General features: G+C 40.0%; 1 protein-coding gene across 1 annotated transcript; it reads right to left on the bottom strand.

The window, feature by feature from the left end:
• Positions 1 to 6,670: 6,670 nt before the first annotated feature.
• LOC129755771 (origin recognition complex subunit 4) lies at positions 6,671 to 8,858 on the bottom strand. Its single transcript, XM_055752413.1, has 4 exons — positions 8,518 to 8,858; positions 8,116 to 8,461; positions 7,898 to 8,049; positions 6,671 to 7,832 (listed from the first exon to the last, which is right to left on the bottom strand). The coding sequence occupies exons 1-4, from the start codon at positions 8,707 to 8,709 to the stop codon at positions 7,143 to 7,145; spliced, it is 1,380 nt and encodes a 459-aa protein (XP_055608388.1). The 5' UTR covers positions 8,710 to 8,858; the 3' UTR covers positions 6,671 to 7,142.
• Between the last annotated feature and the right edge of the window lie 9,915 nt (positions 8,859 to 18,773).

Here is an 18,773-nt window from a genome sequence, read left to right as displayed (position 1 = left end):
ATGAATCGAGCTACACAACGGCATTTTTTGCAAAATATTCGGTGGTGCAGACGGTACTTTTAGACGCCATTTAAAGTTTATTTACAACTTTTCATGTTGAAGGTCATTATTTAATTTTTTTCAATTATTCTATTTGGAAAGCTGATAAAATTTCAATGCATTTTGATGTGCTATTTTATAATTTCCGTTGAGAAACAACAGAGTTATGAAGCTTTGAAAAATGGTTATTTTTTATTTACAAAAAAATCTAACCGAAGCTAACTCAAAAAATAAAAATGTTTGAAATCTGAAAAAATACATGTGTTTTTAAGTCGCAAAAATGAACCAAATTTTCAATTTTGGGGAAAATCTGAAGACCCCCGGCGCAAACCCGTCAGATAATTAAAAAAAATCCCCAGCTGTAACTTGCAATTCCCTGGACCGATTATCACCAAATAACTTTTGTTGAGGTGCCTACAGTGTTGAATTCGGATTTGTCGACCATATACACCAAGGTTTTTTTACGCGGTTTTTACCCGGTTTTTTACAAGGCTTTTTTATACGGTTATCGGGAATTAACACGGTTTTTTTACACGGATTTCGCGAAGTAACACGGTTTTTGAGAGAAAATATTCTTTTTCAAAGGAAAACACTTAGAATCTTTTTGTAGTTGGGAAAATTTTAACTCTGAGACTAAGAATGTGATTTGAGACCATGAGACCTGAGACCTGAGACTTGAAACCTGAGACCTGAGACATGAGACTTGAGACTTGAGACCTGAAATATGAGACCTGAGATCTGAGACACGAGACCTGAGACATGTGACTTCAGACCTGAAATATGAGACCTGAGACATGAGACATGCACACAACGAAAAAAATCTGTAAAATCACATCACATGTGATGTAAATAAATAGAAGCATCATATATGCCGGAGTTTTCAGTGCTAGTTGGAAATTACACGCCAGTGAAATGTTGCAACGTGTACAATAAAAAATGATGTAGAATTTGGCAACATGTAAAATAAAAATGATGTAAATTATAAAACCACTGAATATTGGAAGAAAAACTCTCCAATTGGAATCTGTTTTGTTTTATTTATAGGTATTTATGATTCAAGAATGGAATTATCTCATGTCATAATAAAATTTAAACCTTTTTGTAATTAATTTAATTTATTTCATTTGGTGACAATGATTTTTTCAATCTCACAATTTTTTATATTAGGAGTCACATTCACACTTTTATTTTTTCTCGAAGACCGAATCCAAAGTTGAATAACTTGGAGCTGCTTCCAGAACCGCTTCCTGCTTCACGAAGATCTCTGGGAACTTTAATCGCGAGAAAACTGCTTAAAAATACTTTTTGGTGCACGACTTTGACTTGACACTTTGTTTAATTTGTCTGATCCTATTAAATAGAAATTCAATGTCCTCATCGCATTCCATGTCGTGTAATTTTAAGAAATTTCTATTTCTGTCACATCACATATGATGTAACAAAGACGAAGCATAATATGTGATGGGATTTTCAGTGCGAGTTGAATATTCCACGTCTGTAAACTTCAAAAGACGTTTAAAATTTAAAGACATGTAAAATATTAAAGACGTGTAATATTTAATTCGCACTGAAAATTCCGTCGTATGTGATGCTTCTTTTTATTTACATCATATGTAAATTGTTTTAAATTTCAGTGTTGTTAAGGATTCAGATTTTCTTTCTGTGTGGGATATGAAACATGAGACATGAGACGTGAAACATGAGACATGAGACATGGGACATGAGACATTAGACATGAGACATGAGACATGAGACCTGAAACATGAGACATGAGACATGGGACATGAGACATGAGACCTAAGACATGGGACATGAGACATGCGACCTGAGACATGAGACATGAGACCTTAGACCTGAGACCAGAGGAGTAGGATGACGTCTTCGTCGGGAATCATCCGAGTCGTTGCGTTAAGTTCCGCGCGTGTGCCGTGACAGGCGCGAGTCTACACACTACCAAAAAAATCTGGAAAATTACATCACATATGATGTAAATAAAAAGAAGCATCACATATGACGGAATTTTCCGTGCGAGTTGAATATTACACGTCTGTTAATTTCAAAAACGTGTAAAATTAAACTCGCATGGAAAATTCCGTCACTTTTGACGCTTCTTCTTGGTTACATCATATGTGATGTAATTTTACAGATTTTTTTTTTCGTAGCGGTTTTTCGTTTCCAATAAGAATTTTTTTATTCCTTTTTCCATGTTTTATTGACCTTTGTTTACATTTATTTTGAATAATGGTAATTGCAAAATTGGCGCGACAATCAACTTAAACTATTTAACTTAACATTTTCTTTAAAAAAAACAGTCGATATGCTCGCTCGCGACGATCTGATTCACTAACCGCGCAAAGGCGGAAATTCCTTAAGTTGCTTCAAAGCTTCACCCAGCTGGGAATTCTCGGCGGAAGCGGTAGCTGCGAGCACTTACCATTTGTACCATTTGGGATTTTGTACTGGCAGGGGCTGGAGATGGTCCCGTTGAATGCAAATACGCCGGGATGTATGCACTTACATCGAAGTTTTCGGAATGTCACGATTCTTCGGAATTATTTAGGAACCTCGAAAAAAGATCTTGATTTTTCGCGTTCCAAGTAACCTGGAATATGAATAAGATGAGTAACGCTATTTTCCATTCATAAAACAAATGGAATTATCTTACAATTGGATGATTTTTTACATACCTCAGTAGAGATGACCTGCTAAGTGGGGGTCTAGCATCCAACGCGAATTTTCGCGAAGCCTCTGGCGGTTGAAACTGTTCGGGTTTTGTCCGAGCACTTCCCGCCGTCGACACTCCAAGCCCGAAATCGATGTCTGAGAGGTCCATAATTTAGTTCGAACGTACGAAGCTTTGGTGAAACTTGTAACCGGACATGATTGTATCGGATAGAATCTGGAAAAGTTTACTTTTATTACTTCGACTATTCCATTAAAAAGTAAACCTACATATTTAAAACTTCATGTTAAAAAACTCACCCAATATACACTTTATGCTTGCCCATTTTTCGGCACATCTTGGACTGCAGTCTGCAGTCAGAAATAGCAAAGTTGTTGGACTTGTGTGAAATAAACATTAAAAACTGCCCAGATGTGCCACAAGTATCTCTGGAGTTGTTCGATACATCCCGACAATGCAAGCGCGTTTTTCCGGTTCCTTACCTCAGATTTTCCTTAATTAAAACGGTGCTTCTACTAATGTTGCTGTTGGTGATCCAGAATGAGGTTCCATTGAACTGAAGCTGGATTTTAAACGTCTGTAAATTTCAGATCCATAACACCTCACCTACTGCGGATCACCTGGTTTCTTTTTCAAATCTAACACCTTAACTTGATTGGTAATGGGCGATGGAACTTTTTCGTACACCATCGTTGGTGAACGTGAGCTACAGCCTTTCCTGTATCCTTATTGTTAGATGAACGGAGCTGTCCTGCAATAAAAAAATCATATTTTATTTATTCCTAGCGATGATAATAGAACTGATACTCACCATCCACAGCTTTTGAAAATTTGGACACGGATTAAAACCGGAGATATCCACAATATCCATGTCATAAAATTTCTAGGAATGTAATCTTTAGAGATGATTGTAAACTATTTTTTTATTCCATGCACACACAACTTGAAAAATTAAAGAGATTTTAACAAAACTAACATCCAAGGAACTGTCAATGTAATCCCTTTTTATGCCCTCTTGTACCGCTGTACTGAAATTTGAACAAATAGAGCCAAATTCACGAATCGCCGAAGAAGGCGAAGAAGTGCAAATCGATCGTTTCATTTATCAAAATTAATTGAGTTTATTTTCGCTAGGACTCAGAAATATTGTTTTATTTCGCTCATTTCAACTCAATATTTACATGAAAGTTGAAATCAACGAACTTAAAAATTTACATTACTTGAACGCGTTCCATGTCATGTAATATTCATAGATCTCGATTTCAGTTTTCACACAACCAAAAAAATCTGGAGAATTACATCACATATGATGTAAACAAAAAGAAGCAAATGACGGAATTTTACATGAAAGAATCGTGTTCCATGTCATGTAATATTATTGTGATTCAATTTCAGTGCTGTTAATGGTTCCATTATTTTTGATTTAGTAAATTTACATAACAAAATCGCGTTCTAGGTCATGTAATATGCAGGGTTTTCAATTTCAGTGCTGTTAAGGATTCAGATTTTTTTCTGTGTAGGATAAGCTGCTCTCGATCAGGCACACGACGGGCAAGGTGACAAACCTCGAACCCTTAAGATAAGAGGTCGGGCCTCGAGTCGTTAGAGGAGAGTTCAGGCCTCAAACCTTCAGGTGGAGAGGTTTGTGTGGTCAACCCCGAGTCTTTATGATGAGGGTCGGGTCTCGAGTCGTAAGAGGAGGGATCAGGCCCCCTTATCAACAAGAGGAGGGGTACAAGTGGTCACCTCGAGTCATTGCGAGGAAAGGTCAGATTTCAAGTTGTTAGAGGAGAGATCGGGCCTTGAATCGTGCAGAGGAGAGGTAGCCTCGAGTCGATGCGAGGAGAGGCGGATCTCGAGTCGTTAGAGGAGAGATCAGGCCTCAAGTCGCGAAGAGGAGAGGTTTGTGTGGGAATCTCGAGTCACTGCGAGGAGATGTCGGTTCTCAAGTCGTTAGAGGAGCGTTCAGGCGTCGAATCGTAAGGAGGAGAGGTTTTGCTTGAAGTGGTCTCGTTAATGAGTATTGCCTTGGAGCGCATTAGCGCGAATAGACCTCCCACTATTGAAGCATAGTGTACTTCGAGGTGGGAACCAGGTCTGCGGCCCCAGGTGGACTTCATGGCGTAGGGGTACTTAGTATCATGAGTCGTCCAATTGCACCCATGGACCCAGAGCAGCATACTGGGGGGACTCGGTCGCTCGCCGTGCCTTGGAATGCAATCCGTAAAAAAGATTTACCACCTGGGTGATCAACTAAAAAAAAAAGGTCTCAGGTCTAATGTCTCACATCTCATGTCTCAGGTCTAACGTCTCAGGTCTAATGTCTCAGGTCCCATGTCTCATGTCTCATGTCTCAGGTCTCAGGTCTCAGATCTCAGGTCTCAGGTCTTAAATCTCAGGTCTCATGTCTCATGTCTCATGTCTCATGACCTGAGACTTGAGACCTAAAATATGAGACCTGAGATCTGAGACACGAGATTTAGTTAGCTATATAGGGAGGGTTCAGGATGAAAAATGGTATGTTAATCCGTTAATCAAAAAGTGAATATTTAAAAAAAAATATAAGCGATAGCATTGTTACAGGAACACGGCTGATTCCGCCCCAAATCCAGCCCTCTGATTATCTTCGGCCCGATCTTCAGCGGCATTTGCCAGTCGGATGGCGAGGAAAGCCAGTAATGTGAATTTTAATAAAATTTTTAGAAACGTCGCTGATGAATTAGCTACAAGACACAGACTTCCGATAATCTAGTACTTCATTTTTCTTTGTGGGAAGTCGGAAGTCCGGACTTACGAAGTATTATAGTGCCAGCACTAAATTTTACTTCGGAAGTCCGGACTTCCGACAAAGAAAAGTGAAGTACTAGATTGTCGGAAGTCTGTGTTTTGTTGCCAGTTCACCAGCAACGTTTCTAAAAATTATAATGTGAATTTTAATATAATTTTTAGAAACGTTGCTGGTGAACTGGCAACAAAACACAGACTTCCGACAATCTAGTACTTCACTTTTCTTTGTCGGAAGTCTTTCGGAAGTCGGAAGTCCGGACTTCCGAAGTAAAATTTAGTGCTGGCGCTATTATATTAAAATTCACATTAAAAATTAGTGCTATTGTCTATTGTCTATTGAGCGCCCACATAGAATGCCCTCAGGCCAGAAAGGCAAACTTTGTCAACCAGTATTTGTGCAAATAAAAATGAATTTAAGATGTTAATTCCTTCTTTTTATTATTTAACATTCCTAACAGTAATTTCGGAACAACGGAAAATATTTCTTTCAATTAAAAATTATTCAATCAATAAACGCTTTTATATCTAAATCTTAATTACATTATATAACTAACGAAAACAACTTTTAAATGAAACTGGTTTTGTATCAAAGCATTAAGATTTTGATTCGTAAAGTTTTCAGAAGAAAAATTCCTCGAAACTTTAAACCAAAAGTCAAACGAATTTTGTTTATTTTTTTTTTTTAGGACATACACCGTCTTAGCCGATTTAGGCTTTACAGACTGAGTAAATGACGTGGACAACTTAAGATTAACGTTTAGCACCCAGTACCTCGATGGGAATCGAACCCATGCCATCAGTGGACCAGCGATTACCCTCTTACCACGCTAACCATTCGACTACCGAGACGTTTATCCAAAAATAAAAGGAAAAAATACTTTGTTTTTGCGTCACTTTCCTTTAAAATAAAATATCTTTTCAAGGATTTAATATTTTTATGGGTTCGAAAGTTCAAACTCCGGTGTCTTGAACTGGTCCTAGGCCTAGTATAAGATCTCATGCCAAATTCGGGTAAGATCGGATCACGGTAAGGAGTCGCTCAATGAACCTGAAGCACAGAGAACAGAGTTCGGGCTGGAGCTCAAGACGTGTGTGAGATTACCAACCTAAAATTCAAACCAATTCGTAAGTGGACTAACATCCATAAGATGTCGCTACCAGTACATTTATTTTTTTACTTTTATTTTTATCTGTGCCTGAAGTTTGTATGAGATTTTGAGACATTTTGTTCAGGAGAAACATGAAAAAACAGTTTTTTATCAATAACTTTGGTTCCTTTCGGCCGATTTCTTTTGAATACCATATTTTTCTTAAAGCCCAAACCATTACAAGTATTTCATCCAAACACATGAAGGAACATCACGAAAGAGAGTATAAACTATTGGAATATTTCTTTTTGATCAGTAAAAATATTTTTTATATAAGAAGTTTGTTCTGCTATTGACTCGAACGTTGCAATTTTTATTTGATTCATGTTCCGCTAGAACTCAAATTCTCTTAAATCGTAGTGCAAGGTCTCTTTTAAAAATAACGTTACAATAACAATGTAATGATGTGCCATATTCTTCATTTATAGATGAAATAATTTAAGACAACAACCTTAACTAACAAATATTTTACTTACATTACTTCTTCATACTAATGAACTTTGTGCCCACTGACAAATTTCAGTTGGGAGATTTTGCGATTTCAAAACTGCCTGGGAAATCTGCCCGTATGTCAACAGTAACCGGTGTAGTTGGTATTCTTTCTGCACCTTGGAAGTAGCATGGCTGATCGGAGCTATCAACTCCAAATTTTTCACGTGCTCGTAAGCCTTCAAGACTACACTCCGTTCAATCCCTTGCATTGTAGTGCTCGAATTCGCAAACTTGTTGTATCGCGTGAGTATCATTTCAAAGTTGAACGGATCTCTGTCATAGATTTCCGAGTGATGTTTCATAGCGATCACTAGACAAAGTTCCAGCACCGAGAGACCACAAACAAGCAAAACTTTATCGTCACCTTCAAATTGTTGCCCGAGATGCTGGATGTTTTCTACGGTTATCTGGGGGTTTTCTAAGGGATCTAGTAACGAAACTACTTCAAATAGATAGTTTTTTAATGTTCCTTCGACGATATCGTAGTCATACAAGTTTTGCATTACGCTCAAAACTCTAGTATTACTAGCTAGCGAGTCGATATGTTTGTTCCAGTTTATGACCCATTTGCTGGAGAAAGACCAGTTTTCGTAATTCATTTTCCGCCGGAGGAGAGGCATTTCTTGATTCTGTACAAACTCTACTGGCAAAGGCTTGTTGCTCTTGATCAGTTCTTTAACCTCCTGTTTAAAAAAAATTAAACACATTGATTAACATGTTGGTAGATGAAACATACGCTGAAAATTACTTTTTCTGAAGGCAATTTCAGTAAACTTTTGAACAATTCAATCCTCCCTTCAAAATTGTTATCCTCGGGCAATAGGAAAATCTGTCGATGGGAAAAACGAGACTTCACTCTCTTTTCCAGTAGTTCCACTACATCCAGTCGGGCAGTGATTCCTGAAAAACATAAAAATATTATTAACTTTTATTTTATTTTGTATAAATTTAAAGTTCGTCACCGACCCAAAACACAAATCGGAGCCTGAGCGGATTGAGCTACGTCAAACAGATTGTAGAGCAACGTCTGATTGTGATGGGAGCAGAACAGATCAAATTCTTCCAACAGGAACACAACGCTTTTGGACTTCTTCCTGTCGCCGGCTTTTAGACATTCCAGCAGAAAAGCCAAATTTTCGGCAAAAGAGCCAAAAACTTTACCGTCTACTGCATTTTCTAGATTCATCTGGGCTGTGGCAGATTTCAGTGCTAGACGATCGTCGGTGTGCAGAAGTCCATTCAAATAAACTATGAGGGTATTCTTGCGGAAACATTCCTCCGGTAACAGGTCACTCAGAACGGAAGTTATGAGCTAAGGAACGAAACGTATGAGCCAATGTTAATAAATAACAGCAAATAAAAACTTACCGTTGTCTTTCCGCATCCTCTAGAACCAAGCAGCAAAGCACTGTTCGATTCACCGTTTTCTGCTGTCCGGAAGAGCAGATCTCTGATGTGTTGCCACTCTTTCTCGTACCCTCGGAAGTTCGTCACATCGTACTGCAAGCGCGTCTTTAGAAACTGCCTCGTTTTCAGCAGCTCATCGGATGCAGAAGGCATAATGACTCCGGCAAACTGAGAACACTTTAATAATTACAAAATCATGAAAACTGACCAAAAGGTAACAATCTTTCATTAATTAAATTAAATTCTTTAAGTGGGCTGAGTAAACAACAAGTACGAAAACCAAAACCAAAGTTCAAAACTTGCGCCAAATTTCTCCTTTTGAAATTGTCGATATAAAGAAGGCTAGCACAAACCACTTGAACAGTGCTGGCAGAATTAACGGCGTGTTCGTAAATTAATTTTTTTTCTATCAAAGTAATTTTTTATCAATGCTGGCTTTCGTAAATTATAAATAAACTAAACGTATGCAAAAGCATTGTAAAGTGATTTGACATCTGCCAAAAAAATCGCTCAACTGATGCATCATCCAAAAAAATCTTTTTTTTTCTTTTTTTTTCAAAAAATCAGATAACAACACGCTGTAAGTAGTATAGACTTTTCCGTATTTTTCGAAGATCGATGTCCGAACTGAACGCCATAAGAATTTTTCAGTTCACCCTTCAAAAATATTTTCCTGTTGATATTTCATTTGTGAAGTTTATAAACCAATATGAGAAATTTATAATCGGAGCAATTCATTTCGGTCATTCATCTTCGCTATTTAGGTGTATATGAATTATATGTGATTTAAATTCTGCCTAATTGGGCCTGGGCCTCCTAAAAAGAAAAAAGATTGCTTCCCAAGCAACCAAAAGTCGCGTTCTTACTTAATGATGGACTTCTGAAGTTCATATTTGGCTGAAAAAATGTTTTACGGGACCTTCAGGTGACTCGTCTCACGTAAAAGTTGCTCAGGAACTTTAATCGCCTTTTGATAGGTTAAATTATCGAAAACGGAACTTCTAAGCGCTTTTAATGCAACTTCATTCAAGAAGGTCGATAACGTTCGCTTAACACTTTCTAACGCACCGTTAAGATACTTCTAGGTGTTTTAGAGAACCTGTTTGGGACTTCTAGGCGACATGTCAAATATGTCTGTCAATTTCACGTCACGGTATTTGTTTTGTTTTTATCAGTACTGATATTTAAATGGATTTCAACGAAAACAGTGGAAAAAAGTTTTTTGAAGGTTGAAGTAAAAATTGGAAAGGAATTTTCAGGATTTCTAACATCTTTGTTTTTTTTTTCATATAATTTTCACCATCATTCGCTGCTATTCAAGAGGGTATCATCGTTCCTGCCGGCTATTCGGATATCTTTCTGTATAGTCGGGCAGTTCAAGAAAAACCTTTGGAAATTTTACACCACCCAACAGCAAACCACCTGAAATCACCGATGCCATTGTTTTTGACAATATCAGCTTTCTGCTGGAGGACGAGACCTTTGTCGTAGTTGATATATAGTTCCTATAGCAAATTGTACATTATAATAGGTTTATATGATTTACCTTTTACATGTTGGTGAGTGCGGCCCTGTGCGATATTCTTGACAGCAGATTGACAATCACTGCTACCAACAGTGCCAGCAGTGACAGAGAGAGAATCTTATATTTCCTTTTTAACCACATGTATTAGTCCTTATCGATCGCTTGAATAAACCACATCATTCGGTAGCTCGCTTTATATTATTTACTCGCCACGCGAATCCGGAATATCCGTCGGGTTTGGGACATTGTCTGCTCCGCTTGTGAGGTCCGAATTCCCACAGGTTATGGGCCCAGACGAGTAAAGGAAGTGTTTATCAGAGTTGTTTTTTCGCGAATAATAGTACACGGGTGGACGCTTAGCAGTGAAGAAATTTTTCGACCGGCCATTTTGTTTGGCGTCGATGTTCATTGCTTGATCGATTGACTGAATAGTGAAAATCGATGAAAGTTGATTAGTGTCAGAAGCTACCTGTTTATGGTTGTATGTGTACAACTGGTGTTTCGCGAAACAAATAAGGTTGTGTGGTTCCGCTGAGAAGCGATTTATTTATCGGACTGTGAGTGCGTGTTTTCGTACTGAATAGAAGTAAAATGGCTGAGAAACTGCTGTTTCCACGGCTCAATAACCAGAACTATAGTGTCTGGAAGACGAGGATGGAAATGTTTCTTCGTCGAGAAAATTGGTGGTTTGCGGTTAATCAACCAAAACCAGAGAACCCTGATGAGATCTGGGTACTGGCAGACGAAAAAGCTTTAACAACGATTGTGTTAATGGTTGATGACGATCAGTTGAACTTGATCAAAAATGCTGAATCAGCAAGTGTTGCGTGGATTAAATTAAAACAATTCCACGAAAAATCGGATATGTCATCGCGTGTGTCTCTCCTTCGGAAGATAAATAGTTTCGATATGGTTGAAGGTGGAGATATGGAAAAGCATCTGTTTGAACTTGAAAATTTGTTTGAGCGTTTACAATGTACGGGCCAAGAACTAGATGACGCGATGAAAGTTTCAATGATTTATCGTAGTCTCCCCGAGTCGTACAATTCTTTGCGAACGGCTCTCGAAACAAGGCCAGATGCAGATCAAACTGTACCGTTTGTTAAGCAGAAGCTTGTGGATGAATTCCAACGTCGAATAGATCGGGACGGTCCTACTGCTAGTGAAGATGAGAAGGCGATGAAAATTTTCGGAAGGCAGAAGAAGACAAAGGCCTGTTATAATTGTGGCAGTGTCAAGCACTTTCGCCGAAATTGTCCTGCACTTCAAGAGAAGAGAAGTGTACGAGATTCTAAGAAAAGTGATGACGAAGAAGCAACAGTGAAGCAAGTGGCGGAATGTAGCTTTCCAGTGTGTTTTGTTGCTGGGCAAGCCCGTTCCCGGGGTTTTTGGTACATCGATAGTGGTTGTTCGACACACATGACGTGTGATAAGTCGTTCTTCAGTGAATTGAATGAACTCGTGAACATTGATGTTATACTAGCAGACGGTTCGGTGACCAAATCCGCCGGGATGGGTAACGGGGTAGTGAAGTGCATTGATGGGGATGGGAAAGTGAGAGATGTGTTAGTGTTGGATGTACTCTACATACCAAACCTGGACAGTGGACTGATCTCAGTGAGAAAAATGACCCAAAAAGGATTGAAAGTAGTGTTCAGTGGTTCACAGTGTACAATTGAAAATCCGGATGGAGAAATTTTGGCTAGAGGAGATCTTCGTGGGAATCTGTACGTGCTTCGAGTAGCTGAAACCGGCTGCCGGGGCGAAGAAATTCGGCACTCGCAGAATTGCCAGCATACTTGGCACCGTCGACTCGGTCATCGAGATCCAGCAGTACTGAAACGAATCCAGGAGGAGCAACTTGGAACGGATTTTGAAGTTACGGACTGTGGGCTGAGGCAAGGTTGCGAACACTGCTTGGCAGGTAAAATTACAAGAAATTCCTTTCCTAAAGCTTCACTAAATCGGTCCTCACGGATTCTCGACTTACTCCATACAGACGTTTGCGGCCCAATGCAAAATTTGACTCCCAGTGGTTTTCGTTATTTTATGACCATAATAGATGATCATAGCCGCTATACTGCTGTTTGCTTGTTGAAACAAAAGTCCGATGTAGTCGGATGTATAAAGAAATATGTTGCCCTTGTAAAGAATCAATTCGGAAGAGCACCCTGCGTAATTCGATCCGATGGAGGCGGGGAATACGTTAATAAAGAACTTTTAGAATTCTATGCAACCGAAGGGATTCAAAGTCAGCTGACAACCGCGTATTCCCCCCAACAGAATGGCGTTGCAGAACGTAAGAACAGGACCCTTCAAGAGATGGCAACGTGCATGTTGATAGATTCTGGTCTTCACAAGAAATTTTGGGGCGAAGCGATCGTGACGGCTAATTACCTCCAAAATCGGCTGCCCTCACGTTCCGTAGATACTACACCATTCGAGAAGTGGCACGATCGTAAACCGTCACTTAAACATTTGAGGGTGTTTGGCTCAAGTGCTTACCATCGTATCCCGGACGTAAAGCTTGGAAAATTTGATGCACGTGGGCGCAAGTTGGTGTTCGTTGGGTATTGTGAAAATCGAAAAGCGTACCGCCTACTGGATCCAAAAACAAATAAAATTGTTTTGAGTAACGACGTCCGATTCTTGGAACTCGAAGATGGTTCACTCACAGAAGGAGGATTCAACGAAGCCTGTGAAAACTTTGTTGAAATAGGTACAACACCAACCGGTGAGAAGATTAGTAAGCAGGAGGAAACGCCTTGTGAGCAGCCCACTAGTCCGAAATCATGTGTTCAGCCGCCTGATCAAGAGGAGTCCGAGGACGAATTTTACGGTTGGGATAATGACGACCAAATAGAAAACCAACCGACCCCGTATGTTGAAAAGAGACCAGCTCGCAGTACCAGAGGAAATCTGCCAAAGCGATTTGATGAGTTTGTTGTTGACGTGGCGTTGATGGTTAGTGTAGACCCTAGTAGTTTTGACGAGGCGATAAGCAGTCCGGAAAACCAGTTGTGGCAATCGGCAATGCAGGAGGAGTTCGATTCCCATCAGAAAAACGTCACTTGGAGACTGGTCGAGCTCCCCACAGGTCGTAAACCCATTGGTTGTAAATGGGTGTTTAAGCGAAAGGAGGACAGCACTGGAAATGTTTCGCGTTTTAAAGCACGTCTTGTAGCGCAGGGGTTTTCACAACGGTTCGGTGTCGATTATGACGCCGTCTTTGCTCCAGTAGCTACGCAAAGTACTTTGAGGATCCTGCTAACGATTGCTGGTCAAAAGCGAATGACAGTGCGACACGTTGACGTTAAAACGGCTTACCTCCATGGACGGTTGCAGGAAGAAATATACATGCAGCAACCAAAAGGATTCATTGAACCGGGAAAAGAGCACCTCGTTTGTAAACTTGAAAGAAGTCTTTATGGTTTGAAGCAGGGAGCTAAAGTTTGGAACGATACTATCAATGGAATTCTTGTTACTCTTGGCTTCACTCGATCAAGTTCGGATCCCTGTTTGTATACTATGAAAATCGACGGTTTCCTTGTTTATTTGGTAATATACGTGGACGACATGATAATTGCTTGTTCAAGTGAGTCCGCGATACTTCAATTGGAAGATAAGCTGAGCAAGAAGATTAATCTTTCATCGTTGGGACAAGTTAGTAGTTTCTTGGGTCTACGTATTTCGCTGGATACAGATGGTTATTTCTCGATTGATCAAGAAGCATACATCAAAAAGGTCGCTGAACGTTTCAGCCTTGGTGACTCGAAAGGCTCAAATGTACCTATGGACCCTGGCTACTATCGTGCTCGCGAAGGGAGTAAGGAGTTGGCAAACAATCAAGATTACCACAGTTTGATCGGAGCGCTCTTATACGTGGCGGTCAACTCACGACCTGACGTCGCTGTTAGCGTCTCTATCTTAAGTCGCCGTGTTAGTCATCCTACCGACGCTGATTGGACAGAATTAAAAAGAGTTGTTCGGTATTTGTTGAAAACAATGGATTTTAAACTGAAGCTGTCCGCAAACCGAAACGAACCGTTGATACTGATTGGCTATAGTGATTCTGACTGGAGTGGAGATGTTTCCGACCGTAAATCTGTCACCGGATACTTATTCCAGCTGGGACAGGCAACAGTCTGTTGGGCCAGCAGAAAACAGAGTAGCGTTTCACTATCGAGCATGGAATCTGAATATATAGCATTGTCGGAGGCGTGTCGTGAACTTGTTTGGCTGCGTCGAGTATTGGATGATATGTGCATCAATCAACAAGAAGCTACTGTAGTTTACGAAGACAACATGGGTTGTATCGATTTCGTTATGAACGAAAGGCAGTCAAGGCGGTCAAAACATATTGACACAAAGATGCACTTCACCAAGGACTTAGTTGAACGAAGCATTGTTCGACTCCAATATTGCCCTTCGGAGATTATGAAAGCGGACGTGTTGACTAAACCCTTGGGAGCTGTGAAGCAGAAGCTGTTTTCGGACAGTATTGGTTTGGTTGGCACGAAGAAGTAGGCGAATATCGAGGAGGAGTGTTGGTGAGTGCGGCCCTGTGCGATATTCTTGACAGCAGATTGACAATCACTGCTACCAACAGTGCCAGCAGTGACAGAGAGAGAATCTTATATTTCCTTTTTAACCACATGTATTAGTCCTTATCGATCGCTTGAATAAACCACATCATTCGGTAGCTCGCTTTATATTATTTACTCGCCACGCGAATCCGGAATATCCGTCGGGTTTGGGACATTGTCTGCTCCGCTTGTGAGGTCCGAATTCCCACATTACATACTTTGGGTTCCCCACAATTCAAAACTTTGCTGAATTTTTTTTCGATTTAGATTCCCGCATACCAAAAAACTATATCTTAAATAATCAATACGATACACCTACGGCTCTAGAAATAGTGATTGTTTCGGTGAACGTAGCTATTATTTTAAACTTTACTTCGAAAACGATACGAACGAAATATGAACGTTCATGTGAATATAAACGTATTTCATTAACCGTAAAATTCATCTCGAACGATTACTGCTAACGTCCATACAATTTTGACACTTCTCAAATAGAGCATTTCCTGAGACAGATGGTGGTAGGGTAGCTTTTTGTTTTTGTTTTGATATTTGTAAACACCTACTGGTCGCCATTTTGAACTTGAGAGATTTGCACTGTTCAATCATTTCTTCGAAAGAACTTTTTTTTTAAATTAACATTACATAACATCAATATTACCTTCAAAGTATTTCATGTCTACAATTATTTAATTTTAGGTAGTTTAAAAAGTTAAGAACTTTGCAAAACCATGGTTATGCACATGGGTGGCAAAACTCCTCAGATCGGCTTGTCCAGTGAAAGAGAGTGCAATTTTTTTCGTCTGCTTCACCAATCGGTGCGGGGAGAGATAAATCGCACTGAAATGAAGAGTGAGATTGTCAACACATAAGAGTGAGCGAGAGCATTCATATCCGCTGATGAAGAGAATTCCATTCTCCGGAAAAACCTGTTGCGCAATGTGCTGAGGAGAATTCGAGAGCTAACTCAGTTTATTCTTGGTACGTTCTGTAGTATCCAAGCTTTTGGTATCACCTTTCATTATATTTCATTGACCTAAATTTGTCTTACCTAGCTCGTCAATATACCTTGACTGCTGCACACATGCAATGCAACAGGAGGCTAGAATAAAGGGGCATTCTTGTTCAGACCAGTAGCGAGGACTAACGTGTGGTACTTTAGCTCACCAACCACTCTCAACCACACTAAATTTGGCGACGAGGAAAATGGCTAACTCTTTGGGTAAGTATTTCACTTCAAATGTGGAAATGCGCGATGGAACTGATAGTAATGAACCAGTTGCTTTAATGCGATATTCATAGTCTGGTTTCATTCTGCTTTAGCAGGAGTTCTGTTTGGTTGGAGAATCAGTGGCTTAAATGCCGGAAATGAAGCGTCTGATTATAATTTGCTTAAATGCAGGAATGTGAAGGAAATTGCTTTTGCTGGTTATGATGGAGTTGTAGTCTAGAAAAATGGAGGGAGCATGGAAAGTCACAGAAGTGAGTGAGTGTGAGTGTCATAGTCGAGAAGGTGGGATTAGATGAAAAAAAGAGAAAACACTTGAAGTTTTTTTTCGCTGGGCGAAAAAAATGCAACTGTCATGCAGATGATTATCCACACTCATAGTTTTTTCACTGGGGCAAAACTGCTGTCATGCAGGTAGACTGGTTGAGTGAAAGAGATGGACGAAAAGAGAACAGGTATTGAGAATATGCATGCACTGATGTTTTTGTTTTTGTTTATTTTGGTTCGTGTGACTGGTTATTTTGGTTCGTAGAAATATTAAGAGAAAAATAAATGAGCTGCAGCACCATTAGAAGCAAAAGTTGAATGTTTATGTTCGTTTTACTTGCAGATATGATTCGCACGCTTGGCCTGCAGTTGCAAGTTTTTGATTATGCAGCTTTTACCGATGATGTAGGCATCGAATGGCGCAAGTGGTTGAGATCATTCGAGACAATGATGCGAGCTAGCCGCATAGAAGACGAGGATTGGAAGAAAGATTTGCTTCTTCATTATGCGGGGCCAAGTGTTCAACAGTTATTTGACACTCTACCGGAGCTGCCTGATCAAAATTCGCGTGGACCATTGCTAAACGTGGAGCATTATGTACCGAACATGACTAGTTTCGAGGAAGCTAAAGCCAAGCTCAACGAGTTTTTCTTGCCTAAAGAAAATTCAACCTACGAAAGGCATCTGTTTAGGCAAATGAAACAAAAGGCCGGAGAAAATATTGATGCCTTCACCATTCGATTGCGTGTACAAGGAGAACGTTGTGGATTCGGCGATAGGTTTGACGAAAACATCAAAGATCAAATCATCCAGAATTGCGAGTCTGCTACGCTACGTCGGGATCTGCTAAAGCGAGGTGATGTTAGCCTCGAGGAGGTACTGTGCACTGCGAAAATTTTCGAAACCGTTGCACAGCAAGAGAAATCGTTTGGTAACGGGCATGGATTCAAACCACAAGTAAGTGACGTCAATAAAGTTGATGCGATTCCCATTGCGAAGAGAAAGCGTTTTAATGAGCAAAGTAAGGTTGAATGCTATCGATGTGGATTTTTCGGACATATAGCAAGAGATGTCACGTGCCCAGCGCGAGGACAAAATTGTAAGAAGTGTGGTCGCAAAGATCATTATGCGAAAAAGTGTCGCCACCACAAGCAGCTGATAACATCCGGCGCATATCAATCAAGATACAGACATGCAGGAAACAGGAGTATTTCAATTGACGGTGCAGGGGTGGACAACAAAAATGAGGACTCACACTCGGTGAAGCATATCACAGATGATTCGGTTACCGACAAAACGGAATACATTTTTAATGTTACGTCTGGTGAAAGCGACGGTGAAATGCAGTGCGTGATCGGCGGTGTGACTGTGTCGGCGGTAATCGATTCTGGTTCGAAGTACAATCTCTTGGGCCAAACGAACTGGGATCAGTTAAAATCCAAGAATGTGAAAGTTTCGAACCAACGCCGTGAAGCTCCAACCGTGTTCAAAGCCTACGGAGGGCAATCGCTTCAATTGATTGGCGTATTTACTGCCGTTCTCAAGATTGGTACTGCAACAGAATTAGCAGATTTCTACGTCGTAAATGGAAATGGAAAAATTTTAATTGGACGCGATACTGCAACATCCATGAGCGTTTTGAAAATAAGTGCTCCTGTTAATAACATTGCAAATTCCGATAATAAGTTGGGAACAATAAAAGACGTTGTTATAGACATTCCCATTAAACCTGACGTAACACCTGTTGTACAACCGTACCGTCGCATTCCTGTGGCGTTAGAAAAGATGGTTAGTAAGAAGATCGATGAACTCCTAAGCAAAGGAGTGATAGAACCTGTGAACGGACCTGCGAGATGGATTTCTCCGATCGTTGTGGTGCCCAAGGGCGATGGCAGTGATGTGCGCATTTGCGTCGATATGCGTCGCGCTAATGAGGCAATCGAAAGAGAAAATCATCCGTTACCGACCATCGAAGACTTCCTACCGCACCTGGCGAAAGCGAAAATATTTTCTCGTTTAGATGTTGAGAGTGCTTTCCACCAGGTACGTTAAATTTGTTGGCAGTTTTTGTTTTCTCTTCAGATAATTATTATTGGAATTGAATTGATTTTGTTGTTGCTTGAAATGACTTTTTAAATAAACGATTTGAATTTTTCGCGATCTGATGAACCGTGTTTTGTTGTAGGTAGAAATATCGGAAAAGTCCCGTGAGATAACGACATTCATAAGCAATAGAGGCCTGTTCCGTTATACCAGACTGATGTTTGGTATCAATTGCGCACCAGAGTTGTTTCAAAAAACAATGGAACACATTCTAAGTGGCTGTGATGGTTGCGTTGTTTTCATCGATGATGTCTTGATTTTTGGAGCTGATAGATCGGAGCATGATTTGCGTTTAGAAAAGGTTCAGCAGAGGTTACTCGAGAAAAATATTTCCCTGAATGCAGGTAAATGTATTTTTGCCGCAACTGAGATGAAATTTTTAGGCCATATCTTGTCAGCTGATGGTATAAAACCAGATACTGACAAATTAGAGTCGATTCGCAGTTTCCGTGAGCCGAGATCTAGAGAGGAGATAAGAAGTTTTTTAGGACTTGTAAACTATTTAGGAAAA

This window comes from Uranotaenia lowii, chromosome 3 (assembly GCF_029784155.1).
Source record: "Uranotaenia lowii strain MFRU-FL chromosome 3, ASM2978415v1, whole genome shotgun sequence".
NCBI classification, from domain to species: Eukaryota; Metazoa; Arthropoda; class Insecta; order Diptera; family Culicidae; genus Uranotaenia; species Uranotaenia lowii.
Note: the sequence above shows the minus strand (reverse complement) of the source record. Positions and strands in the feature narration are given on the sequence as shown.